This window comes from Equus caballus, chromosome 1 (genome assembly GCF_041296265.1).
Source record: "Equus caballus isolate H_3958 breed thoroughbred chromosome 1, TB-T2T, whole genome shotgun sequence".
Taxonomy (NCBI): domain Eukaryota; kingdom Metazoa; phylum Chordata; class Mammalia; order Perissodactyla; family Equidae; genus Equus; species Equus caballus.
Genome location: NC_091684.1, coordinates 127,644,221 through 127,666,302, shown reverse-complemented (window position 1 = coordinate 127,666,302; position 22,082 = coordinate 127,644,221). Strand labels below are relative to the sequence as shown.

The 22,082-nt window shown below is 38.7% G+C and overlaps 1 protein-coding gene across 1 annotated transcript; it reads right to left on the bottom strand.

Moving 5' to 3' along the window:
* Nucleotides 1–12,358: 12,358 nt before the first annotated feature.
* BCL2A1 (BCL2 related protein A1) lies at nt 12,359–20,375 on the bottom strand. Its single transcript, XM_023652360.2, has 2 exons — nt 19,803–20,375; nt 12,359–12,636 (listed from the first exon to the last, which is right to left on the bottom strand). Exons 1-2 carry the CDS (start codon nt 20,220–20,222, stop codon nt 12,532–12,534), a joined length of 525 nt encoding a protein of 174 aa, XP_023508128.1. The 5' UTR covers nt 20,223–20,375; the 3' UTR covers nt 12,359–12,531.
* Between the last annotated feature and the right edge of the window lie 1,707 nt (nt 20,376–22,082).

The window sequence follows — 22,082 nt, the reverse complement described above, 5'->3', positions numbered from 1 at the left end:
AATAATCTGAAATTTAAAAAAAAATTCCATTTACAATAGCGTCAAGAAAATAAAATGGAGCCGGCCCCATGGCCAAGTGGTTAAATTCGTGTGCTGTGCTTCGCTGACCCAGGGTTTCGCCGGTTCAGATCCTGGGCACGGACATGGCACTGCTCATCAGGCCACGCTGAGGCGGCATCCCACATGCCACAACTAGAAGGACCCACAACTAAAATATACAACTATATACTGGGGGGGATTTGAGGAGAAAAAAGCAGAAAAAAAAAAGGCAACAGTTGTTAGCTCAGGTGCCAATCTTTAAAAACACTAAATAAATAAAATGAAATAAAATAGGAATAAATGTAACAAAAGAAGTGTTAAACTTCTGAAAACTGCATGACATTGTTGAAAGACCTGTATGGATGAAAGAACATCCCATGCTTATGGATTGCAAGACAATATTGTTAAGATAGCAGTCCTCCCCAAATTGATCTATGGTCAGTACAATGCCTATCAAATATGGCTTTTTCACAGAAATAGATAAGCTGATCCTAAAATTCGTAAGGATCTGTAAGGAACCCAGAATAACCAAAACAGAAGAAGAACAAAGTCAGAAAACACTCACTTTCCAACTTCAAAAGTTACTACAAAGCTACAAATCAAGACAACGTGGTACTGGCTTAAGGACAGATAGATAGGCAAATAGCATAGAATTGAGAGTCCAGAAATAAACCTTTACATTTATGGTCAATTGATTTTTTTGACAAGAATGCCAAGATAATTCTATAGGGAAAGAATAATCTTTTCCAGCAAATGGTCCTGACCGCATGACAAGAAGAAAGTTAAACCCCTTTGCTGTTAGTGCTGTTGAGTTGATTCTGACTCCTAGAGACTGTGTACAAGTGAGGAACCCTGCCCTATCTTTTTGCTCCATGCTCTCACGTGCTATATGAGACGATGCTCTGCTGCTATTCATAGAGTTTTCATGGCCAATTTTTTCAGAAGTGGGTGGCAGGTCCTTCTTCCTAGTCTGTCTAGACTGGAAGCTCTGCTGAAACCTGTCCATTGTGGGTGACCCTGCTGGTATTTGAAATACCAGTGGCATGGCTTTCAGCATTACAGAAACATGCAGCTGCCACAGTATGACAACTGACAGATGGGTAGTGTGATTTCCTGACCAGGAAATGAACCCAGGCCACAGTGGTGAGAGCACCAATTTTTAACACTAGACCACCCAGGACTGCCTTTTTGGGTCCTTCCCTAACACCATATTCAAAATTTAACTCAAAATAGATCCAAGGCCTAAATATAAGAGGTAAAATAAAACTCTTGGAGGAAAACAGGCATAAATCTTCATCACCTTGGGTTAGGCAATGGTTTCTTAGTTACAACACCCAAAACACAAGCACCAAAAGAAAAGATAAGTAAATTGGATTTCATCAAAATTTAAAACATCTGTGCATCATAGGACACCATCAAGAAAATGAAAAGACAAACTATAGAATGGGAGGAAATATTCACAAGCATCTATCTGATAAGGGACTTGTATCCAGAATATATAAAGAACTCTTACAACTCAACAATAAAAAAACAGATAATCTAATTTTAAAATGAGCAAAAGAGCTGAACAGACATTTCTCCACATAAGAAATACAAATGACCGGTAAGCACATGAAAAGATTTCAGCACCATTAGGCATTAAGGAAATGCAAATCAAAACCACAAAGAGAGAACACTTTACACCCACTAGGGTAGCCATGATGAAAGGAAAAAAACAGGAGATAAGTGTTGACGCAGATGTGATGAAATTGAAATATTCCCAAATCATGGGAATATAAAATGGTACAACATGGATGGACCTTGAAAATTGTATGCTAAGTGAAAGAAGCCAGACACAAAAGGCCACATATTGTATGATCCCACTTACATGAAATGTCCTGAACAGACAAATCCATAGAGTCAGAAAGTAGATTAGTGGTTGCTGGGGCTAGGGGCAAAGGGGAGTGGAGTACAGGGTTTATTTTTGGTATGATGAAAGCGTTCTAAAATTAGATTGAGGTGATAGTTGCCCAACACCGTGGATATACTAAAAACCACTGAATTATACATTTTAAAAGGGTGAATTTAATGTGAATTATATACCCATAAAATAAAAGAAATAACAGAATAAAAGAAAATATTCACGTATCTGCTCATTTCTGGGGAAAAAAAATGCAATAAGCATAAACCAGAAACTAAGTTTGGGTACTATAGGGAATGGTTGAGAACAAGGTGGAAAGAATGGGGCAGTGGGAATGGAGGAAGAGACATTTCTTTGATTATACTTTTTTTGTATAGCTCTGACTCTTAGAACCGTGGTAATGTTTTACATACCTACCTACATACATGCATACGTACAACCAGGGTGCGATGGGAAACCATAATAGAATACGAGCAGGGACAAACAAACTGAACTGTATTGTAAATGATTAACGTAACCACAATGAAGTGGATGGAGAAGAAATGCACTAAAGTAACTTTGGAAAACAGTATTTTGACTGTATACCATAAGACTAAAGACAAAAATGACTATACAAATATTGCACTCTAGTTAGGACATTTGTTTTTCATAGGGGTATAAATTAGCAACTGTGAAACTACTTTATTCTAGAATTGAACAAATAAGTAAACATATGTGGATAATGAGAGTCAAGTTTCTCCCTGTTGGAAGAACAAATTACAAATAAGGAAAGAGGGAAGGGTGGACTGAATCCTGTGGTGTTGGACTGAAATTAAAAGTGTCAGTATGACCTCATGGTTTTAAATATATACAAATGGATCAATACAGAAATAGAGATATGTGTTTTAAATACATAGACACATGTTTCCTAACTCTGTTCTTGAGAAGACCTGGAAGCAATGACACTCCAGTAGCAAAGAAATCTAGCATCCAGATCTTGGTTTTTAAATATCTTTCTCCAATAAAAAAACCAAGGCTTCTTGGAAAAAATGATTGATTCTAGAGTTAATGCAGGAAAAAGAAGGGCCTGGACCATCTTGTGGTGCCACAAAGAAAATGATGAAAAACAAAGGGAACATGTCAAGAGGGAGCCGGGAACCAAATTGGAGTCCCCACTGGCCAAAGCTGGGACAATTTGAGCAAGAAAATAAAAATAGTATATTATAACCCATGGAATAAAATAAATATCCATTAGTCCATACCAATATGTGTATGTGTCTATATATATATATGTATACATATACATATATATGTGTGTATACATATATATATATATGAAGGCATATACCTCCTCATGTAATTCCAATTAATAAATGTGGAAGGAATAATGGAAATAGAAAATCACCATTAGGCAAACATTGTATTAAAAATTATTGCAGGTAGGAACTATTGATGGCTGCTAAAATTAGTGAGCCAAAGAATAAGAAACAGAAACATGACATTTTGGTGGTCTCAAAGTATTTCTCCACAAGAGAGTTAATGGTGAAGAAACCTAGCAGACACTACCTTAACCAAGTAATCAATATTAACATTACCAATAATAAAACACATGTAACCCCTAATACAATGATTGAAAAGGATACAACTTCATTTCTGTGGTATTCCTGCTAGAAATGTATGACCACAATCTAATCATGAAAAAAACATCAAACCCAAATTGCATTCTACAAAATGCCTGACCAGTACTCTTCAAAAGTCTCAAGGTCATGAAAGACAAAGAAAGACCAAGAAATCGTTACAAGTTGGAGGAGACTAAGGAAACTTGACAATTAAATACCATTTAGTTGTCCTAGATTGGATTCTGGACCAGAAAAAAAGACATTAGTGGGAAAACTGGTAAAATTCAAATAAAGCTTGTAGATGACTTAATGGTAATGTATCAATATTAATTTCTTTGTTTGGATACTTATACTATGATGTTAATGTTAATGGAAGCTAGATGAAGGGTATATGGGAACTTTGTACTATTTTTGCAACTTTTCTGTAAGATAAAGTTAGTTCAAAATAAAAGATAAAAAAAGAACCTGTTAACTAAATAAATAAATAAGTGTGCACAGTGTGGAATGAGAGAGATCATCCTGTGAAAAAATTAGAAATTTTAGTTAACCCAAGTGCAAGTCAACATACATCTACTAACCGTCTATTACAGCAGACTCCTAACTGGTGTCCAAGCCATTAACCTCTCCTACTACCTGGTCACACACTGCCAAGCCTAGCTTCCTTAGAAAGAAAACATTCTGATCATATCACTATCTCCTTTAAAAATGGCCCCTGTAAAAACTTCTCGTCATGGGACACAAGATCCCTCTCAGCCAGGATCCAGACTACCTTTGCAGCTCTATCGCTTGCCACTCATTACCACGGTATTTTGTGCTCCCATAGACTCCTGTGTACAGCTGACTTCAGAGCTATCATAATGTTCTGATCTGGAGAAAGTTTTATTCACCAGAACTCCTCCTAGGAAACTACCATGTATATCACTTTTTTTTTTTTTTTTTGAAGGGAGATTAGCCCTGAGCTAACATCTGCTGCCAATTTTCCTCTTTTTGCTGAGGAATATTGGCCCTGAGCTAACAGCTGTGCCCATCTTCCTCTGTTGTATATGTGGGATGACACCACAGCATGGCTTAATAAGCAGTGTGTGGTCCACGCCGGGATCCAAACCGCTGAAGTGGAGCGTGTGAACTTAAGCCCTATGCCACTGGGCTAGTCCCTCACTTTTTTTTAAGGAGAAATACTTTCATAAGCTCTACTTGGAGTAGAGAGTAAAAGCCAAAGTAATAAAAAGATGGTCCCTAAGCTGCTGTGCAGATGATGATCAGGGGACTTTATGTGGCTTCTTTGGAGAAGAGGGGGAGGGTAGCGACTCAAATAGAAAGAAAGAATTGTGGAGTTCACAAAGTTAGTTTCCCCTGCATTTGAGGGAAGAGAGAGAGAGCAAAAAGTCCCTGGAAGCAACAGAGCCAGGAAGAGGAACTTTGAAGAACAAAAATGTCTGAAAGGATTTTTTCAGTTGTACGTTATGTAATGGTTGATGTAAAGCTCTCACCTCTCTCCCTGACAAAATATTCAGTGGTCCTTATTGCACAGTTGTGTGAGTAGATTTTTGGGCTTCACATAGGACTGATTAGTATGGAGTGGAGAAAAAAACTAGGGCTGAGAGGAGAACTGACATCTTGACTAGAATAATACCATTAATAATAGCTACATTTATTGAGGTTACTCTATGCCAAGCACTATGCTAAATTCTTTACATGCTCTTCTATAGTCTTCAAAACAAACTATGAAGTAGGCATTATTACAGTATTTTTACAGAAGAGGGAACAGGTTTGGAGATCATGTGTGTCTTGCCCAAGCTTATTTGGCTACTATGTGGAAGAAATTAGATTCTAAGCCGGGATCTCCAAGACCGAAGCTAAACTGCCTCCCCTCTTCCGTCCCAGCTCTGCTCTTGTTTCACCAGAGGACTGTCAGGCTGGGACCATGTTTCAGTTCCCTGTATCCTCATTGCTCAGCACAGGCCCCAGTATGGAGTGGGTGCTGGGTGGATATTTAAGTCAGTCAGTGAAGGCTGTGTTTTGAGCCAACTAGGTAGGAAAGCAGTTGGTTGAGGCTAATAAAATACCAAGCTGCTAATGGAGTCCAGGTGAAGAGGAGAAACCCATTGTACTCTTCACTGATCAAACCATAGCTAGAGTACTATACCACCTTTTAAGGGTGATATGACAAACTAGGGAATATTCAGAAAAGGGTGACCCCTCAGCTAGGTTATAGGTAGACACTGTAGAAATTTAAAAGAAAAGCCATAAAGTCACCAGGGAAAACTCAATGACCCACTGCCATGAGGCCTCACTGGTTGCATTTACCTTTGGTTCAACAAATTATGTGGAAATTGAGCAAGTGTATTGGGATGGGGCAAGTTGGGAGAGGGAGTAGCAAAGATGAATAGACAGAGTTTTTATCATCAAAGGTAAAACAAGCACTGAATTCACTTGTATCCATGGTCTCATCCTTACATTTATAGACCTAAAACTTAATTTTCATCAGCACACCAAAATGGGATCCATTTACCAATACTTACTGCTTGGAGTATGGTCCATGAACTGACAGCATCAGCATCACCTGGGAACTTGTTAGACATGCAGAATCTCAGGCCCTCCTCAGACCTACTGAATCTGCCTTTTTGTTTTAACGTGATCCCAAGTGATCTGTATCCATATTAAAGTTTGCAAAGCACTACTGTAACTTGATGTATAAACCAAGTGCCAATTTGCAGGGAGAAATAGAACTATCATACAAACTATAACATAATCAGGCTGCACAGACCATTCTCTCCATTTAGACAGATCAGGAGGTTGTGTGATACCACCTCACTTCCTCCCAACCACCACCACCATCCCAAGGAAGTGATTTTTCAGCTGAAATCCTAAGGCTGAGTAAGCATTAACTTGATGAGAGTGTGAGCGTAAACAGGCAGCTGGGGAAGGTTATATAGTATTGGGAAGAAACAATTGTGTATACAAATATCCTAAACGGAAAAATAGCATGAAAGATGGCCAGGGAGGTTAATCAGCAAGGAATCAGAAAGAAGGAGGTATGAGATGAGCCTAAAGAACTAGGGTCCAGATGACATGGGGATGTTTTGGTTTGTCTGTTTGCTTTTTAATAAACTTTTTATTTTAGAATAATTTTAAATTTCTGTAAAAGTTGCAAAGGTAATACAGAGAGTTCCCAGATACCCCTCATCCAGTTCCTCCTAATGTTAACGTCATATATTACCATGGTACATTTGTCAAAATTAAGAAACCAACGTTGGTACATTACTGCTAACTAAACTCCAGGCTTTATTGGGATTTCACTAATTTTTCCACCTATGTCCTTTTTCTGTTCCAGGATCCAATCCAGGATATCATATCATGTTTAGTTGTCATCTTCATAGACTCCTCTTGATGATGATTTCTTAGACGTTCCTTGTTTTTGATGACCTTGACAGTTTATAGGAGTACTAGTCAGGTATTTTGTAGAATGTCCCTAAATTTGTGTTTGATATTTTCCTGGGGTTATGAGCTTTGGGGAAGTATACCACAGAAATTAAAAGCCCTTTTCATCACATGATATCAAGGGCTACATGCTGTCAACTGATGATGTTAACCTTGATCACCTTGCCAAAATAGTATTTGCCAGGTTTCTCCACTGCAGAGTTACTTTGTTTCCCCTTTCTACACTCTCTTCTTTGGAAGCAAGTCACTAAGTCCAGCTCACACTCAAGTCGGGAGGGAGAGTGACACAGAGTTTGTAGAAGAATTTGAGTTCCTAAGAGAAATGAAAAGCCGTTGAATGATTTTAAGCAACAGGTGACATGAGGTTTACATTTTAAGATTAATATGCTGGCTGTACTGAATGTACCAGAGAGGGCCAGAAATCGATTAGGGTATACATCCACTCTAGCAGTGGTCTGGGTAGGAAGGAATGGTAGCTTGGACTAGTGTAGGAGTTAAGGAGCTAGAAGGAGAGACATGGGTGGATTAAGAGATATTTAAGAAGCAAAATTGCCAAGATTTGGTTAATTTTTCGTTGAATAAAGGGAATGGAGGAGAGGAAGTTTCAGGGATGACTCCCAGAAACAAAGTTTATGGTTTGAGCAGCTGGTTGGATATCAACAAGGTGGAAGCCAAAAGGACATAGTAAATAGGCAAGTAGGGCAGTCTGAGGACTAGCTAGTGGAAGCAACCCCAGAGCTATGGGGGGATTACACTATTGGTCAGATACCTCTGCTAAGCTTTGGAGGCACTGTTTTCCTGGGTCTCCATGACTACTCTGGATGTCTCTGTATTCTGGGTGGAACCCTTTAGCAATAAAAGAGCCTTGTCTAGTTAGGTGAAGCTTTGATTCTCTTGGGAAAAGAGTCTTCCTCATTTACTCCAAATCTTTGAGAATAACAGTAATAATTCAACAGCCATACACTGCATCTCCATCAAGGATTGTACTTTTCAAAGCACTAGCACTTGTACGTATGTGTTCATGCAAAGCTAGGTGTGATGTTCATTAGAGTTCTGAATCCCCAAGACCTCTGTGGGCTTAGGAGTGGTGCCTAATGGTAGAGTCATGGACATTCATGTTTCCCCAAGTCTTTGATCTTCAAGAGCCATGTATTATCCAAGGCAGAAATCAAGATCCTGAAAAGGGGACTTGGAGGAACATATGAGGCCTTGACCACTAGGCACAGAGTGTGCTTGGCACAGCAGGGAGGCTTCTTGAGCAAGGGAGAGATGAGGTCAAATTGTTCACTGGGAGGTAGATTGTAAAAGGCCAAGTAGGCCTTTGTAGGAACTTTGTAAGGACTTTGGCTTTTACTGGAAATGAGATGGAAACCACCGGAGAATTTTGAGTGGAGAAGTGTCATAAGTTATCTTACATTTTAAAGGATCCCTCTCACCGCATGTTGGGAATAATCTGTAGAGGGGCAAGGGCAGAAGCAAGAAGCCCAGTTAGGATGTTACTGCAAAATCCAGGCAAGAGATTTTAGGTGACTTGGATCAGAATAGTAGTAGTGAAGATGATAATAAGTAGTTGAATGCAGATATATTTTGATCATGATAGAAATAAATAGTATTTCCTGATAGGTTGCCTTTGGGGTATGAGAAAAAAAGAGGAGTTAAAAAAGAGTCTAAAGGATTTGCCTGAGTGGGTGGAAAGATGGAAGTGCCATTAACTAAGATGGTGAAGGATGCAGGGTTACACATTTGAAGGGTGATGACAATCAGATATTCAAATTTAGACATAGTGAGTTTGAGATGTTTGTTAAACATCCAAGTAGAAAGACATCAAATCAGCAGTTGAATATATGAGTCTGGAGGTCCCAGGGGAGGTCTGGGCGGCAGATAGGAATTTCAGAGTCGTAAGCTTGTGGTTGATCCTTAAAATCATGATACTGAATAAGATATCTGAAGTGTGAGTGTATACAAGGAAGAGAAGAAAGCTAAGGACTAGCCAAGGGCACTCCAATATTTGGAGTTAGGCAGTTAGCTTGGGGAGTGAGGGAGATTCGTCAAAGGAGACAGAAAGAGTGGCCAGTGAGATAGGAGGAGAACCAAGAGAGACTGGTGCCTTAGGAGTCAAATAAAAATACATATAAAGAGAGTCATCCACTGTGTCAAATGTCATTATGTTGAGAAATTTGAGGACTGAGAATTCATGCTTGAACTTAGTAGTAGGGATAAAAGTCTGGTAGTAAGGATTCAAGAGACAATGAGAGGAGAGAAATTGGAGACAGCAAGCATAGATAGTCTTTTGAGGAGTTTTCCTGTGAAGGAGAGCAGAAAAATAGGGTAGTTGCTGAGAGGTTGTATGTTTGGTTTTGTTTTATTTCTTTTTATCTTAGGAGGAATTACAGCAAGTCCATGTGCTAATGGGACTGATCCAGTAGAAAGGGAAAATTCTGTCATGCGGAAGAGTGAGGCTGAAGAGATGTTCCCGCAGAGGCAATAAGGAATGAGGTCTAATACACAAGTATGGGAGTTGGCCTTCAAACAACTGATTCACAAAAATAATAGGGAAGAAAAATATACAAGTAAAGATGTTGAGTAGGTAGGTAGATATGGTGGGGAGGATATAGGGAAGTTCTCACTGAAATAGAAAGGAAAGTCGATGGGAATTAAATTGTGTCAAAATGATTGTGTTGCAAGTGTCGATAATAAACACTTCCTATATATCCATTCTTCTGTTGCTCAAATAGTCATCAACCTTCAACTTTAGAACAGTTTTGGAGAACATTAGTCATGGCTTTGATTGTCATGTGAGCCAGTTAGATTTGCTCTGTTAAGGCAATAAATCACAGCTAGAGGCTCAGTCAGCTGTCTTCAAAATCCCACCTTTGGTCATAAGGTAGATGAATCAGAGAAAACCCACCAACACTGTGGAAAAATGATTTAGCCATGCCCATCCTGATGCTGTGTCCCTAATAGCATCTTCCAAGAGAAATGGCCACACAGAGCTACCAATTATAAAGAAAATATTTGTTTTAGTTTCATGTTCCAGGGAATTATACAAAGCAGTATTTCCTCTCAGTAACTCTGTGCCCTCTGCAAAAAGTTTCCAGATCCAAAATAGTGACGACCAGTTTAAGTTGGGGCCATACTACAGGGAGGACACACATAAGAGGGTGGAGGGTAAAGATGAGGGAGGGTGAGGACACCCACCTGGCTGCTGAAGACCCACACCATCAGTGGGAAAACCAGTTTCACCCAGCTGGCTTTCACACACAGTTTCAACTTGTGAAAGGGATGGGAAAGGAAGTAGAAGGTCTGGGCAGCACCATGCGATCAGGAGGAAGTGCTGCGGAAAGAGAAGGCCCAGGGCAGTGAGTATCAGCATGAGTCCTTTGTGACCCACCCACCCAACCCTATGACCTTGGGCAAGTTTCTTCCTGCCTTTAAGCCTGTTCTTCAGTAGTAAAATGGGGATAATATCTACCTCAGAGGACTGCCACGAAGATTAAAGGAGGTTATGTGTCTAAAGTTCCTAGCATGTGGAAAACAACTAGCAAACAGCTATTCCTCTCTACCATGCTATTATTGGGAACATGATGCTCAACTTCACCCCAGCCTTAGGTGCTACGTATTCCAAAACCAATTACTGTTCATTCATTTATTCTTTAAATAAATATTTATTTATCTTTCACCTGGCTCTGAGATAAAATGGTTAGCACAAACAGGCAGGGTTCTTGCCCTTATAGAACTTATCATTATCTGTTGGGGAAACAGATATATTGATTTAAAAATCACACAGACATAAAACTGTAATTGAGATAGTGGTGTTTTGAGAGACTATAATAGGAGAATTTAACCTAGTCAGGGAAGACATCCCTAAAGGAGTGACCTTTGAACTGAAATCTGAAGGGCAAGTAAGCACTAACCAAGTGAGGAGGTAAATAAGTGTGCTATGCAGAGAGAACAACATGTGTAAAAGTCTTTGGCAGAAGGTACTGAAAATAGGCTAACAAGGCTGCAGAAAAAACAGACCACCACAGAAGACACAAGTGAAATGAAGTGTGACAAATGAAGCGAGGGCCAAACATGCAGACAGCCTGGTAGAGTGTCAACAAGGCTTTAATATACAATGACGAAGTCCTTTTAGAATTAAATAAGAGTGCTTCATGATTTTATCTGGGCAGTAATAGCATCCACTTTAAATTAGTATTTGGGGTGAAGTCTATTCCTCTCCTTTTGTACTTTTCCTTATTGTTTACATTGTTTATAATGTGTTTATCATTTTTTCACCAAAAAAAGAGCTTTTTTCTAAACTAACTTCATTGAGATATTATTTTATGACAAAATACACCTGTTTTAAGTGTACATCTCTATGAATTTTGACAAATTTATACCACCACCAAGATGGGGAACATTTTCATCACGCTAAAAATCCTTTCCCAGTCAATCCCCCTACCTCAGTCCCAGAAAACTATTCATCTGCTTTCTGTCACGCTATATTAGATTTGTTTTTTCTAGAGTTTCATGTAAATAATATACTATGTACTCTTTTGTGACTAGCTTCTTTCACTCAACGTAGTGTTTTTGAGGTTTATCCATTCCATTGCATGTATCAGTACTGCATTCCTTTTTATTGCTGAGTAATATTCCATTATATGGATCTGTTACAATTTGTTTATCCACTCAATTGTTGACGAACATTTGGGGTGTTTCCAGTTTTTTTGGCCATTATGAATAAAGCTGCTATGAATAGTATGGACATATGGTTTGTTTGGTTTTTTTTGAGGAAGATTAGCCCTGAGCTAACATCTGCCACCAATCCTCCTCTTTTTGCTGGGGAAGACTGGTCCTGAGCTAACGTCCGTGCCCATCTTCCTCTACTTTATATGTGGGATGCCTACCACAGCATGGCGTGCCAAACGGTGCCATGTCCACACCCAGGATCCAAACCGGTGAACACCAGGCCGCTGAAGCAGAACATGCGCGCTTAACCATTGTGCCACTGGGCTGGCCCCTGGATATATGTTTTTATCTGTTTTGAGTAAACACCTAGGAGTGGAATTGCTGGATCCTATGGTAAGTGTATATTTAACTTTGTAAGAAAACGCCAAGTTGTTTTCCAAAGTAGTTGTACAATTTTACATTATCACCAGTAGTGTATGCTGGGGATTACAGAAAGCAAAGGGCCCAGAGGAGGTGGGAAGTGGACCTTACCCCCTTGGCAGTCTAGACTAGCAACACAGAAAATGACCTGTGGGTAATGGGCACACCCTTAGAAAATCTGCCATGGGGCAGAAACAATACCACCTTCCTGCTCATCATCCCCTTAATTGAATACCTGTCCCCTGTACTGAGCTTTACCCTTTAACAGGACTTCCAGGCAGGACACAAATTACATATAGAGACAAATACATGCAATTTATTCATTAAAATGGGGACACAATTTCGGTAACTCTGGAATGTCGTTACATCATCAAACTGTTTGTTTAGAAGTAAGTGTTGGCAGTACTTCTTGTAAGAGTCAAGAAAATTAGGCAGGTTTCACAATATAGAGTGTCTTTTTGGTCAATAGTATTGCTTCAGGAAAAGTATTTCACACATCTTTCCAGTAACTTCCAGAAAAGTCAGCCAGCCAGATTTGGGTTCAAACTTCTTTACAAAGCCATTTTCCTATGAGAGAATAACATTTTAAAAATCAATGGAGACTAAGTTTGCTGGAATGAAAAGCAAAGAAATATTCATTTAAATAATGCAGATAGTTAATGTGGGTACTTTCACTAGTTTTATTCTGTTCATCCTCATCATTATTCTCTATCTCCAAATCCAGACTGCTCTAGAGCAGCACTGTCCAATAGAAATACATGCAAGCTACATATGTAATTTTAATTTTTTAATAGCCACATTTTTAAAAGTAAAAAGAAAGAGGCAAAATTAATTTTTAAAATACATTTAATTTATCTAGAATATTATTATTTCAATATGTCATCAATACGGAAATTGTTAATGAGATATTTTACAGTTTTTTGTATCAAATCTTTAAAATCCAATGTGTATTTTGTACTCACAGCATGTATTAATTCAGGCTAGCCACATTTCACTTGTTCAACAGTCACAAGTGACTGGTGGATACCACACTGGACAGCACAGGTCTAGACGATCGAAACTCTCATTTTTTTCTCTGTTTCAATTGTCTGGCATTGAAATATGCGTTTCTCTTTGTAAACTCTATTGTGCTGAGAGTCATGAAGACTCACAATAAAGCTAAATAAAATTAATGCCTCTGAGCCTATGAAAAGGTTATTGATTGTTCCTATTACAGTTCATGCTCTTTTTGATCAGACATAGTTTTTTAAAAATGTTAAAAATAGAATAACACAGTGAACTGGACACTATAATTAATTTATGATCTGTAAATATAGCACATCCAATTATAGAACTGAAAAGTACCTCTGATATCATTCAGCCTAATGCACTCTCTTATTTTGACAAATGAGGAAACTGAGGCCCAGAAGAAAATAAGTTACCTAAGGTTACCCAACTTCTTAGTGCCTGGACTGTACTGGAACGCAAACACTGTTCTTTTCACTCCATTAATTTCCAAACAACCAGCAAAAGGATTAGGAAATTGCCAAAATAATTTTTTTGAATGTTCATCAAGTAAACATTTGTTCTGCCTCTAGCTAGTTCCAGATTCTGGGTTAAACATGCCTTCAAGCAGTTCATAGCCTAGTGTGACTGATACTAAAAAGTAAACCAAACAAAGCTCTGATAAACGGAAGAGACTTGAGAGCTCTCCAGTGCTGTGGAATCATCTCTTGGAGCATCACCAGCAGTGTAGATTAATGCCAGTTAGTGGAATTTTCCATTTGAAAGATTGCCCAAGAAAGCCAGCTTCTGCCTACCTGTTCAATGTAAAGTCATGCTCTGAGACACATACTGTCATGCCCTAATGGAGGGAACCAATTGCCACTTCTTTCTTCTTCCCCTTCCCCTCCTGTCCTTACGCATACATTTCCCATACATTCTAGGTATGCATCCACTTCAATGCTCACCTTCCTAGAACTTTCATAAACCCCATATTAATGAAGCACTCTAAAATGATTTTTTATTATTGTAACAATTGTCACTGTTATCATTGAGCAGTTAACGTCATCTTACATACTTTCAACTTCTAAACTAAAGAGAATGAACAAAGGAAAAAACTGACAAACTCAGCCATATGAAGATTAAATTTTTTAAAAACTATAAAAAGCTAAAATTAAAGGAACTACAGAATTCACAATAGCTAAAACATGGAAGCAACCCAAGTGTCCATCAACCAATGAATGGATTACCAAAATATGGTATATTCATACAATGGAATATTATTTGGCCTTAAAAGGGAAGTAAATTCTGCAATATGCTACAACATGGATGAACCTTGAGGACATTATGCTAAGTGAAATCAGCCAGTCACAAAAAGATAAATACTGTATGATTCCACTTATATGAAGTACTTGAGTAGTCAAATTCATAGAGATAGGAAGTATGATGGCAGTTGCCAGGGGATAGGGCGATGGCAGAATGGTGAGTTATTATTTAATGGGTATAAAGTTTCAGATTACAAGATGAAAAGATTTATGGGGATGGATAGTCGTGATGGCTGCACAATAATGTGAATGTATTTAATACTACTGAACTCTACACTTAAAAATGGTGAAGATGGTGAATGTTATGTGTATTTTAACAGAAGAAAAAAAAAGAACAGACTAGGAAACTATTTACATTTGCCATGAAAGAGTTCATTCAAATGTAAGAGAAAAATCATCAAGCCTTTAACAGTTAGAGGCAAAGTCTATTGAAAAGAGAAATATGGAGGCCAGCCCGGTGGTGTAGTGGTTAGGTTCATGTGCTCCACTTGGGTGGCCAGAGTTCCCCAGTTCAGATTCTGGTGTGGACCTACACACTGCTCATCAAGCCATGCTGTGGTGGCATCCCACATACAAAGTAGAGAAAATATAAAAGAATTTGGCCCCAAAATCTATTTAAACAAAGGATATATAAGAATACTTGAGATTGTATCAACTCACTACTAGATCTTTACACCTTTTGGAAATGCCTTTGCCAAACTGAACAGTCAATCATCTACTTGTCTCTATGTGCCCTTTTATTTGGCCTCAAATTGACCAGACCATTATTTAGAGCCAGAAGATCATAAAAAAATCAAAACTACTCAGTCAAACTCTTACGACTCGGGCTTTAATATCCTGATTATTGGGAAAGCACAGACTCTGACTGGACATCCCTACTTTCAAAGGGGCTTTCTTTTGGTATGAGAGGAGTTCTAAGAATTATATTTTTAAACTTCTTGGAATTTCCCAAATAACCTTCATAGTTGTATTGTAGATGACAGCTTAAAAAGCACTCTTACAGAAATGTTCTTTAATCTTTTAACTTCCCTTCTAAGGTAGGTATTATTGTCTTCATTACATATTATGTGTAATAATATATATTGTATTACATTATCTTATATTATATTATATACACTATATAAGGAATCTGAGATCTGAGTCTCAGGTTACCTCATTGACTTACCCAAGATCATACCTCTAGTGAATGGGAAAACCCGGACTCAAATCTCAGTTTAAATCACTCCATCAACAAGTATTTGTTGGGTACTTTCTATGCAATAGGCCCTATGCCAAGCATGGGGTATACAGTGGTGTATTAAGTAGACCTGACTCCTCCTGTGTGGAGCTGAGGGCTGAGTGTTCTTTCTACTCCGCCAGCACAGACACAGGGGAACGCTTTATTGAAGAGGGCGAAAGAAGGAAAGCCAGCTGGTTCAAAGGGAAACGTGATCCCAAAGATGAGAAATGTTTCACCTCTTGCACATTCTCATGGTGGGGTTTTTATTTCATCTTATTCTTTTAATTGAGGTGTAATTGACACACAACATTATGTTAGTTTCAGGTGTACCACATAATGATTCAATATTTGTATATATTGATCACCACAAGAAGTTTAGTTAACATACATAGTTACGAAATTTTTTCCTTATCACGAGAACTTGTAAGATTTACTCTCCTAGCTACTTTCAAATATGCAGTACAGTACTGTTAACTATAGTCGCCATCTTGTACATTACATCCTCATGACTTAGTTATTTTATAACTGGAACTAATGGTTTTTAAGAACCATTCTTGCCTCTTAAATGCTGAAGACAGCTGAAAAATAGCTCTACTTCTCCTATCAGATCTTGGGAGAGCCCATCCGTTTTCAGCACCTCAAATTGGCAAAGGGGACAGGAGGAAATAATGGTAAGTGTGGAAGAGGAAGAAAAAGAGAAGTAAGAAGCAGTAAACAAAAGATGGAAAAAAAAGAAATAAAGGAAGAGAGGAGAGAGGGAGGGAGGAAGAAAGAAAGAAGGGATGGAGGAGGAAAGTAACTCAAACTGATAAAAATGAGAAAGAGAATAAGTTATGAGATTATGAGTCCCATTATTGATACACTGGTCTTATTTTTCCCTTTTGGGCATCTGTTTTCGATGGTGACTAATATCTAACTGTAGTTGATCATATTGTTTATAGACACTAAATATTTTTGATCAGGGAAGTTAGACAATACTACTACTACTGATAACAACAGAAACCCTAAACTTGTATGGAGTATTTATTTGCAGAAACTGTTCTATGTGCTTTATATATAATATTAACTTACTTAATCCTTATTCCAGTCCTAGGAAATAGGTAGCAATATTCCGCCCATTTTACAGATGAGGAAACAAGGCTTAGAGAACTTAAATAACTTGTTTACATCACACAAGTAGTAAACACTGGAGCCTGGAAATGAACCCAGGATCATCTGATTCAGAGTTGATGTTCTTAATATATGTGTTGTCCTCACATACCACATGATTTTTTTTAGTTTCCTTTTTGGGGGGGGGGGTGAGGAAGATTGGCCCTGAACTAACATCTGTTGCCAATCTTCCTTTTTGTTTTTCTCCCCAAAGCCCCAGTACATACTTGTATATCCTAGTTGCAAGTCCTTCTAGTTCTTCTACGTGAGACGCCACCACAGCATGGCTTGATGAGCGGTGTGTAGGTCCGCACCCAGGATCCAAGCCAGTGAACCCTGGGCTGCCAAAGTGGAGGGTGCAAACTTAACCACTCGGCTGCAGGGCCAGAACCCTCACATACCACATTCTTGATTCAAAAGTTTTCATGAAGTCTCTGGCCACTTTAAGAATTTAATTAAATTCCAGTTGTAGGTTAATTGCTCTCCTCATCTTTCATTGTAGACATGCATTTTTCATTTGGAGCCAATGACAAGCAAATATGGATGACTATAGACAGGACAGTAGCTCATGTGCTTTATAATCAGTGATTTTGGGGGTGTTTTCAGGAGGGTGGAAAGTGGGAAGCTGGTGCTTGTGTCTTGATAACTTTGTAAAGTGCCTCTTCTACTCTTCCCCTCTTCCTGTGAGCCACCTACTGCTAGCATAGGTGTGTAACTGTGCCACTGCCTCTGAAATGAAGCATTCAGGAGTAAGTTCATTCATTAGAGCAGATTTGTCAACATCACTATGAAAAGAAGATCCCACTTTGTCATGCTAGTATGTACTGACTCAAAAACACACTGCTTTTCATTAACAGAATCAGTGTCGTGTGTGAGCTGGGAAAAGAATATTGAGGTTGCTTTGAAATGACATCTTAAAAGAGTGTTTTCTATCATGTCTAAGACCTAAGCTATTCAGGTGTAAAAGTCAAGAGCTTAAAACCTACATCAGGACCTCATGAAGGTTGAGGTGCATGTGTGGGCGCAAGTGTGTATTTATATCTTCACTCAAGATAGGGTCATCCTAAGGCTGGCCCAATGGCGTAGTGGTAGTCCTAGCCCACAGAGAACTTACAACTATATTTCTTGACAGTCCAGAGAGGGCTTCCAAACTAATATTTCTCACATGTGGTCTCTGTGCTAGAGAACATTTGCCTTCACTTGAAACCTTCACAGTACAGCTGAAATTTCCATCAGTCCTTTAGTATAGCTTTTTACAGGCAACCAGAAGAAAATATGACTAAATATCTGACATGCTTCCTTCAGCCCCAAGAAAGCTGAGTTAGAAAAAAGAGTTTCAGGAAGAAAAGGTGATTGAGAAGGGCAAGTGGTTCCATAAGCCCGATCGTTACACAGGAAGGCCTTAAACAAAATGCAAAAGACATAAAGTGAAAGATTAATAAATACGATTGCATCAAATTAAAAACATTTGTAATGATTGAAGACATCTATAGTTTTAACAGACAACAAATTAGAAGATATCTGCCACATATATAAAAATAATTTTTTGTTTTTGCTGTTTTTGTTTTTGGTTTTTTGGGGGGTTTTTTTGAAGAAAATTGACCCTGAGCTAATATCTGCTGACAATCCTCCTCTTTTTGCTGAGGAAGACTGGCCCTGAGCTAACATCTGTGCCCATCTTCCTCCACTTTATATGTGGGACACCTGCCACAGCACGGCTTGACAAGCGCTGCATAGGTCTGCACCCAGGATCTGAACCAGCAAACCTGGTGCCGTCGAAGCAGAACAGGCAAATTTAACCACTGTGCCACTGGGCCGGCCTCTATAAAAATAATTTTATGCAGAATATTCAAAGAATTCCTACAAATCAATGAGAAAAAGATAAAAGGAAAATGGGCAGAGAATACAAACAGGCAATTCCCTGAATAAGAATTACGAATGATCAATAAACATGAAAAGATGCTCACCATGAAAAGATGTTTAATCTCACTAGCCATCAAGGAAACAAAAAAACAAGATAAATTCGGTATATTTTTTTAACCCAAAAGAGTGGGGAAATTATGACAGATTGCTAATACCTAATGTTAGTCAGCTGGGCCTGGGGAAATGCGTGCTCCAAAAGCTGCTGCCGGGAGTCTAACTGGGTGGAGCCACTTTGGAGGGCAAGGATCTAGTAAGTTAAAAAATCGACATGGACCAAGACCCAGCAATTCTATATCCCAGTATCCACCCTAGAAAAACACACGCACAAGGGAAGGTATGAATAAAAATATTCAATGAAGTATTGTGATAGCAAACTCTGGAAATAGCCTAAATATCCATCAGCTAGAAATGGCCAGACATTTAACAGCATTTACCTACAACAGCACTCTTTAAAATACTATTTTAAATGCCCTTGGGTGAAAAAAAAGCAGAATAAGTACCATGTACTATTTATACATATAAATTTTTTTTTTTACAAATAAGTACTATGAATATTTTCTATGGATATATTCAATACGCATGTTTTGCATGCAAAATAATTGATAGCAGTGGTTACCTCTGGGCAGAGGGGAGGGCCAGCATTAGGAGTTGGAGAGAGGATCCATGGGACATAAGTGCTTTACAAAAGTAAGTATTAAGTGTATTGGGATATAAAGAAAAGTATAAACATCCAGCTGTGAAAGGCCCCTTATCAACTTGAATTCTAACATAGACCTCCCACACGGTCTTGGCTTTTTGAGGCATTGATAACAAAGTGAATTTTTATTTGGAAATCCTTGTATAACGTTTCTTGCTGGTCATGCCGTAAATTATTTTTTTTTATCAACAAGCTCATTCCTGTAATTTACACTGTTAGGAATGAAAACTGGAACCAAAAGTGTTTTCTAACTATAAAGTTCTAGGATTCATTGGAAATGAGCCAGAAATTTCTTTTTATTTTAAAAATTAAAAACTTTTAAAACAAACCTCCCAAAGAAAATACAATTCTTAGGTAGATTTTTTTTTTAATTAGCAAGAAAACTGTCAATTCTTATTTCAAAGTAAAGAAAAATGAAGAATATTTCTATCACACATACCCAGCCTCCATTTTGCCTTATCCATTCTCCTGTGTTTTTCGTTATGAACTCAGCAACAAAGTAAGAAATCTCCTTGTAAGTATCCACATCTGGGGCAATTCGCTCTGGTAGAAGTTTCTTGATGAGAATACCTTCAAATGCAAATATGGTCATAATTCTTCCCCAGTTAATGATGCCATCTTCAAATTGCTTTTCCATCACTTGATTGAATATTGTTCTGGCAGCATCTATGGACACAACATGAAAATTGTCCAAGCATGGTTTCAAATTCTTCTCTACTTCATTTTGAACTGAGAAAGCAATGTCTTGTAACACTCTGGATGTTTTGCTTGGACCAGATCCAGGTTGTGGTATCTGCAGGACGTACTTCAGGTAGTCCTGGGCCAGCATGTGAATATATCCAAACTCACAGTCGGTCATCTTCTGCCTGCTGAAGAACGAAGTCTTGAGCTTGTCGTTCACCTGGAAGTGGCTGAGGCAATTTGAAGCAAAAGCTCACAGAGCTTGGCACGATATGACACATAATGATATCCGGAGGCTGGTGGAATTTCTGTTTGCATCACTTGATAGTATCCTTCCTCCTAGTCACTTTCATGCGTAGGCTGTATGTGAAAGAGAAAGTTTAAAATGTGAAAGAGGAAAATGTTTCAAAGAGAAGGCCACTTCCTCATCCTGCAAATGAGCTTTCAAAGGCTTAAATGAAAGGTTGTGGAGAAATTAGAACCCTAGTTCATTGGTGGTGAGAATGTACACTGGTTCGGCCCCTGTCAAAATTTGGCAGTTCCGCAAAAAGTTAAATATAGAATTAACATTTGACCCAGTAATTCCACTCACAAGCATATACCCCCAAAGAACTGAAAACGGGTACTCAATACTTACGCACAAATGAATGTTCACAGCAGCAGCATTTACAGTAGCCTAAAGGCAGAAACAACCCAAATGTTCATCAACAGGTGAATGGATAAACAAATAATGGAATGTTATTCAGCCATTAAAAGGAATGAAGTGTTGATATACCTTACAAGATGGATGAACCTCAGAAACATTATGCCAAGTGAAAGAAGCCAAATGTAATAGTGAGATTCCATTTATATGAAATATCCAGAAGAAGTAAATCCATAGAGACAGAAAGCCAACTGGTGATTGCTAGGGACTGAGGGGTCGGGGGAGTAACAGCTTAATTGGTATAGGGTTTTATTTTGTGATGAAATGTTTTGGAACTACATAGAGGTGGTGGTTGCACAACCTTGTGAAGACACTAAACAGCACCGAATTGTTCACTTTAAAATGGGTCATTTTACATTACGTGAATTTTACCTCCAAAAAAAGTCCTAAATGCAGCCCAGTGGCTAAACTGGATGAATGAAAATTTGGAATGGAGATTAGCAAGCAGCCTGGGTAACAGGGAGCAGGGCCTCTCAAGTGTTGCTCTGGCAATACTGCCCTTGACACTAGTGTACTTGAGTAAGGATGATATGGGGAGGGGAGGCGAAAATATCTCCTTTGTTCTTCACTTCCCATTTACTCTAGAACTTTTATAGATAGAAAACAAAGCCAACACCATTAATTTATGTATGGATCAGAAATTGTGGGACCAGAAAGAACTGGACCTGGAGTCAGAGGACCCAGACTTGGTCCAAATCCCTCTTCCCTTACTCACTGTATGCCCTAGGTTTATAAAATGAGACGATACATATTGACATCAGAGGGTTGAGGTGAAGTGACATAAGATGACCTATGAAGCACCTCTCACCTTGCCTGGGACTAAGTAGGTGCTTAATCAATGCTAGTTCCCCATCATTCTTTCATGGACTAATGAGGAACTTCCCACTAAGGGCGTAACTTCATAAGTGCACAGTTTGAAGTGAAATGCAAATCTGTCATTTTATTTAGCTTTGGCAACAATTCTAGGAAACAGTTGACAGACACGGCGAAATTACTGGCTAAGAGGAGCGCTGGGGATTTCAAGTCTCCTCCCCAGAGTACATGGCAATTAAGGCAGTTAGAGAACCACATCCCTGTGTGTTAGCTGCATCTTTCTGTTGACTGAAGAGTCAGTGTTGCTGATAGGCAAGAGTAGTGGGTGGGAGAAAGAGGAGAAAATTCAGAGTCCCTGGAGAAACTGAAGTCACTTTTTTCTTCTATCCACATATGGAGTGACTTTGATTCTTACATCAGTGTCTATGAACAGCTGCAAACAGTAAAAAAAATTCACATATAACTTGTATTCCTGAACTATCGCCAAAGGGCTAAGGAGGAAGGGAGAAATGCTGCTTAGGG

Coding starts and splice junctions, on each gene's coding strand:
- BCL2A1 (XM_023652360.2), bottom strand. CDS start 20,222: ATGACCGACTGTGAGTTTGGATATATTCACATGCTGGCCCAGGACTAC. Junction 12,637..19,802: donor TAAGGCAAAATGGAGGCTGG/GTATGTGTGATA, acceptor ATTCTCTCATAG/GAAAATGGCTTTGTAAAGAA.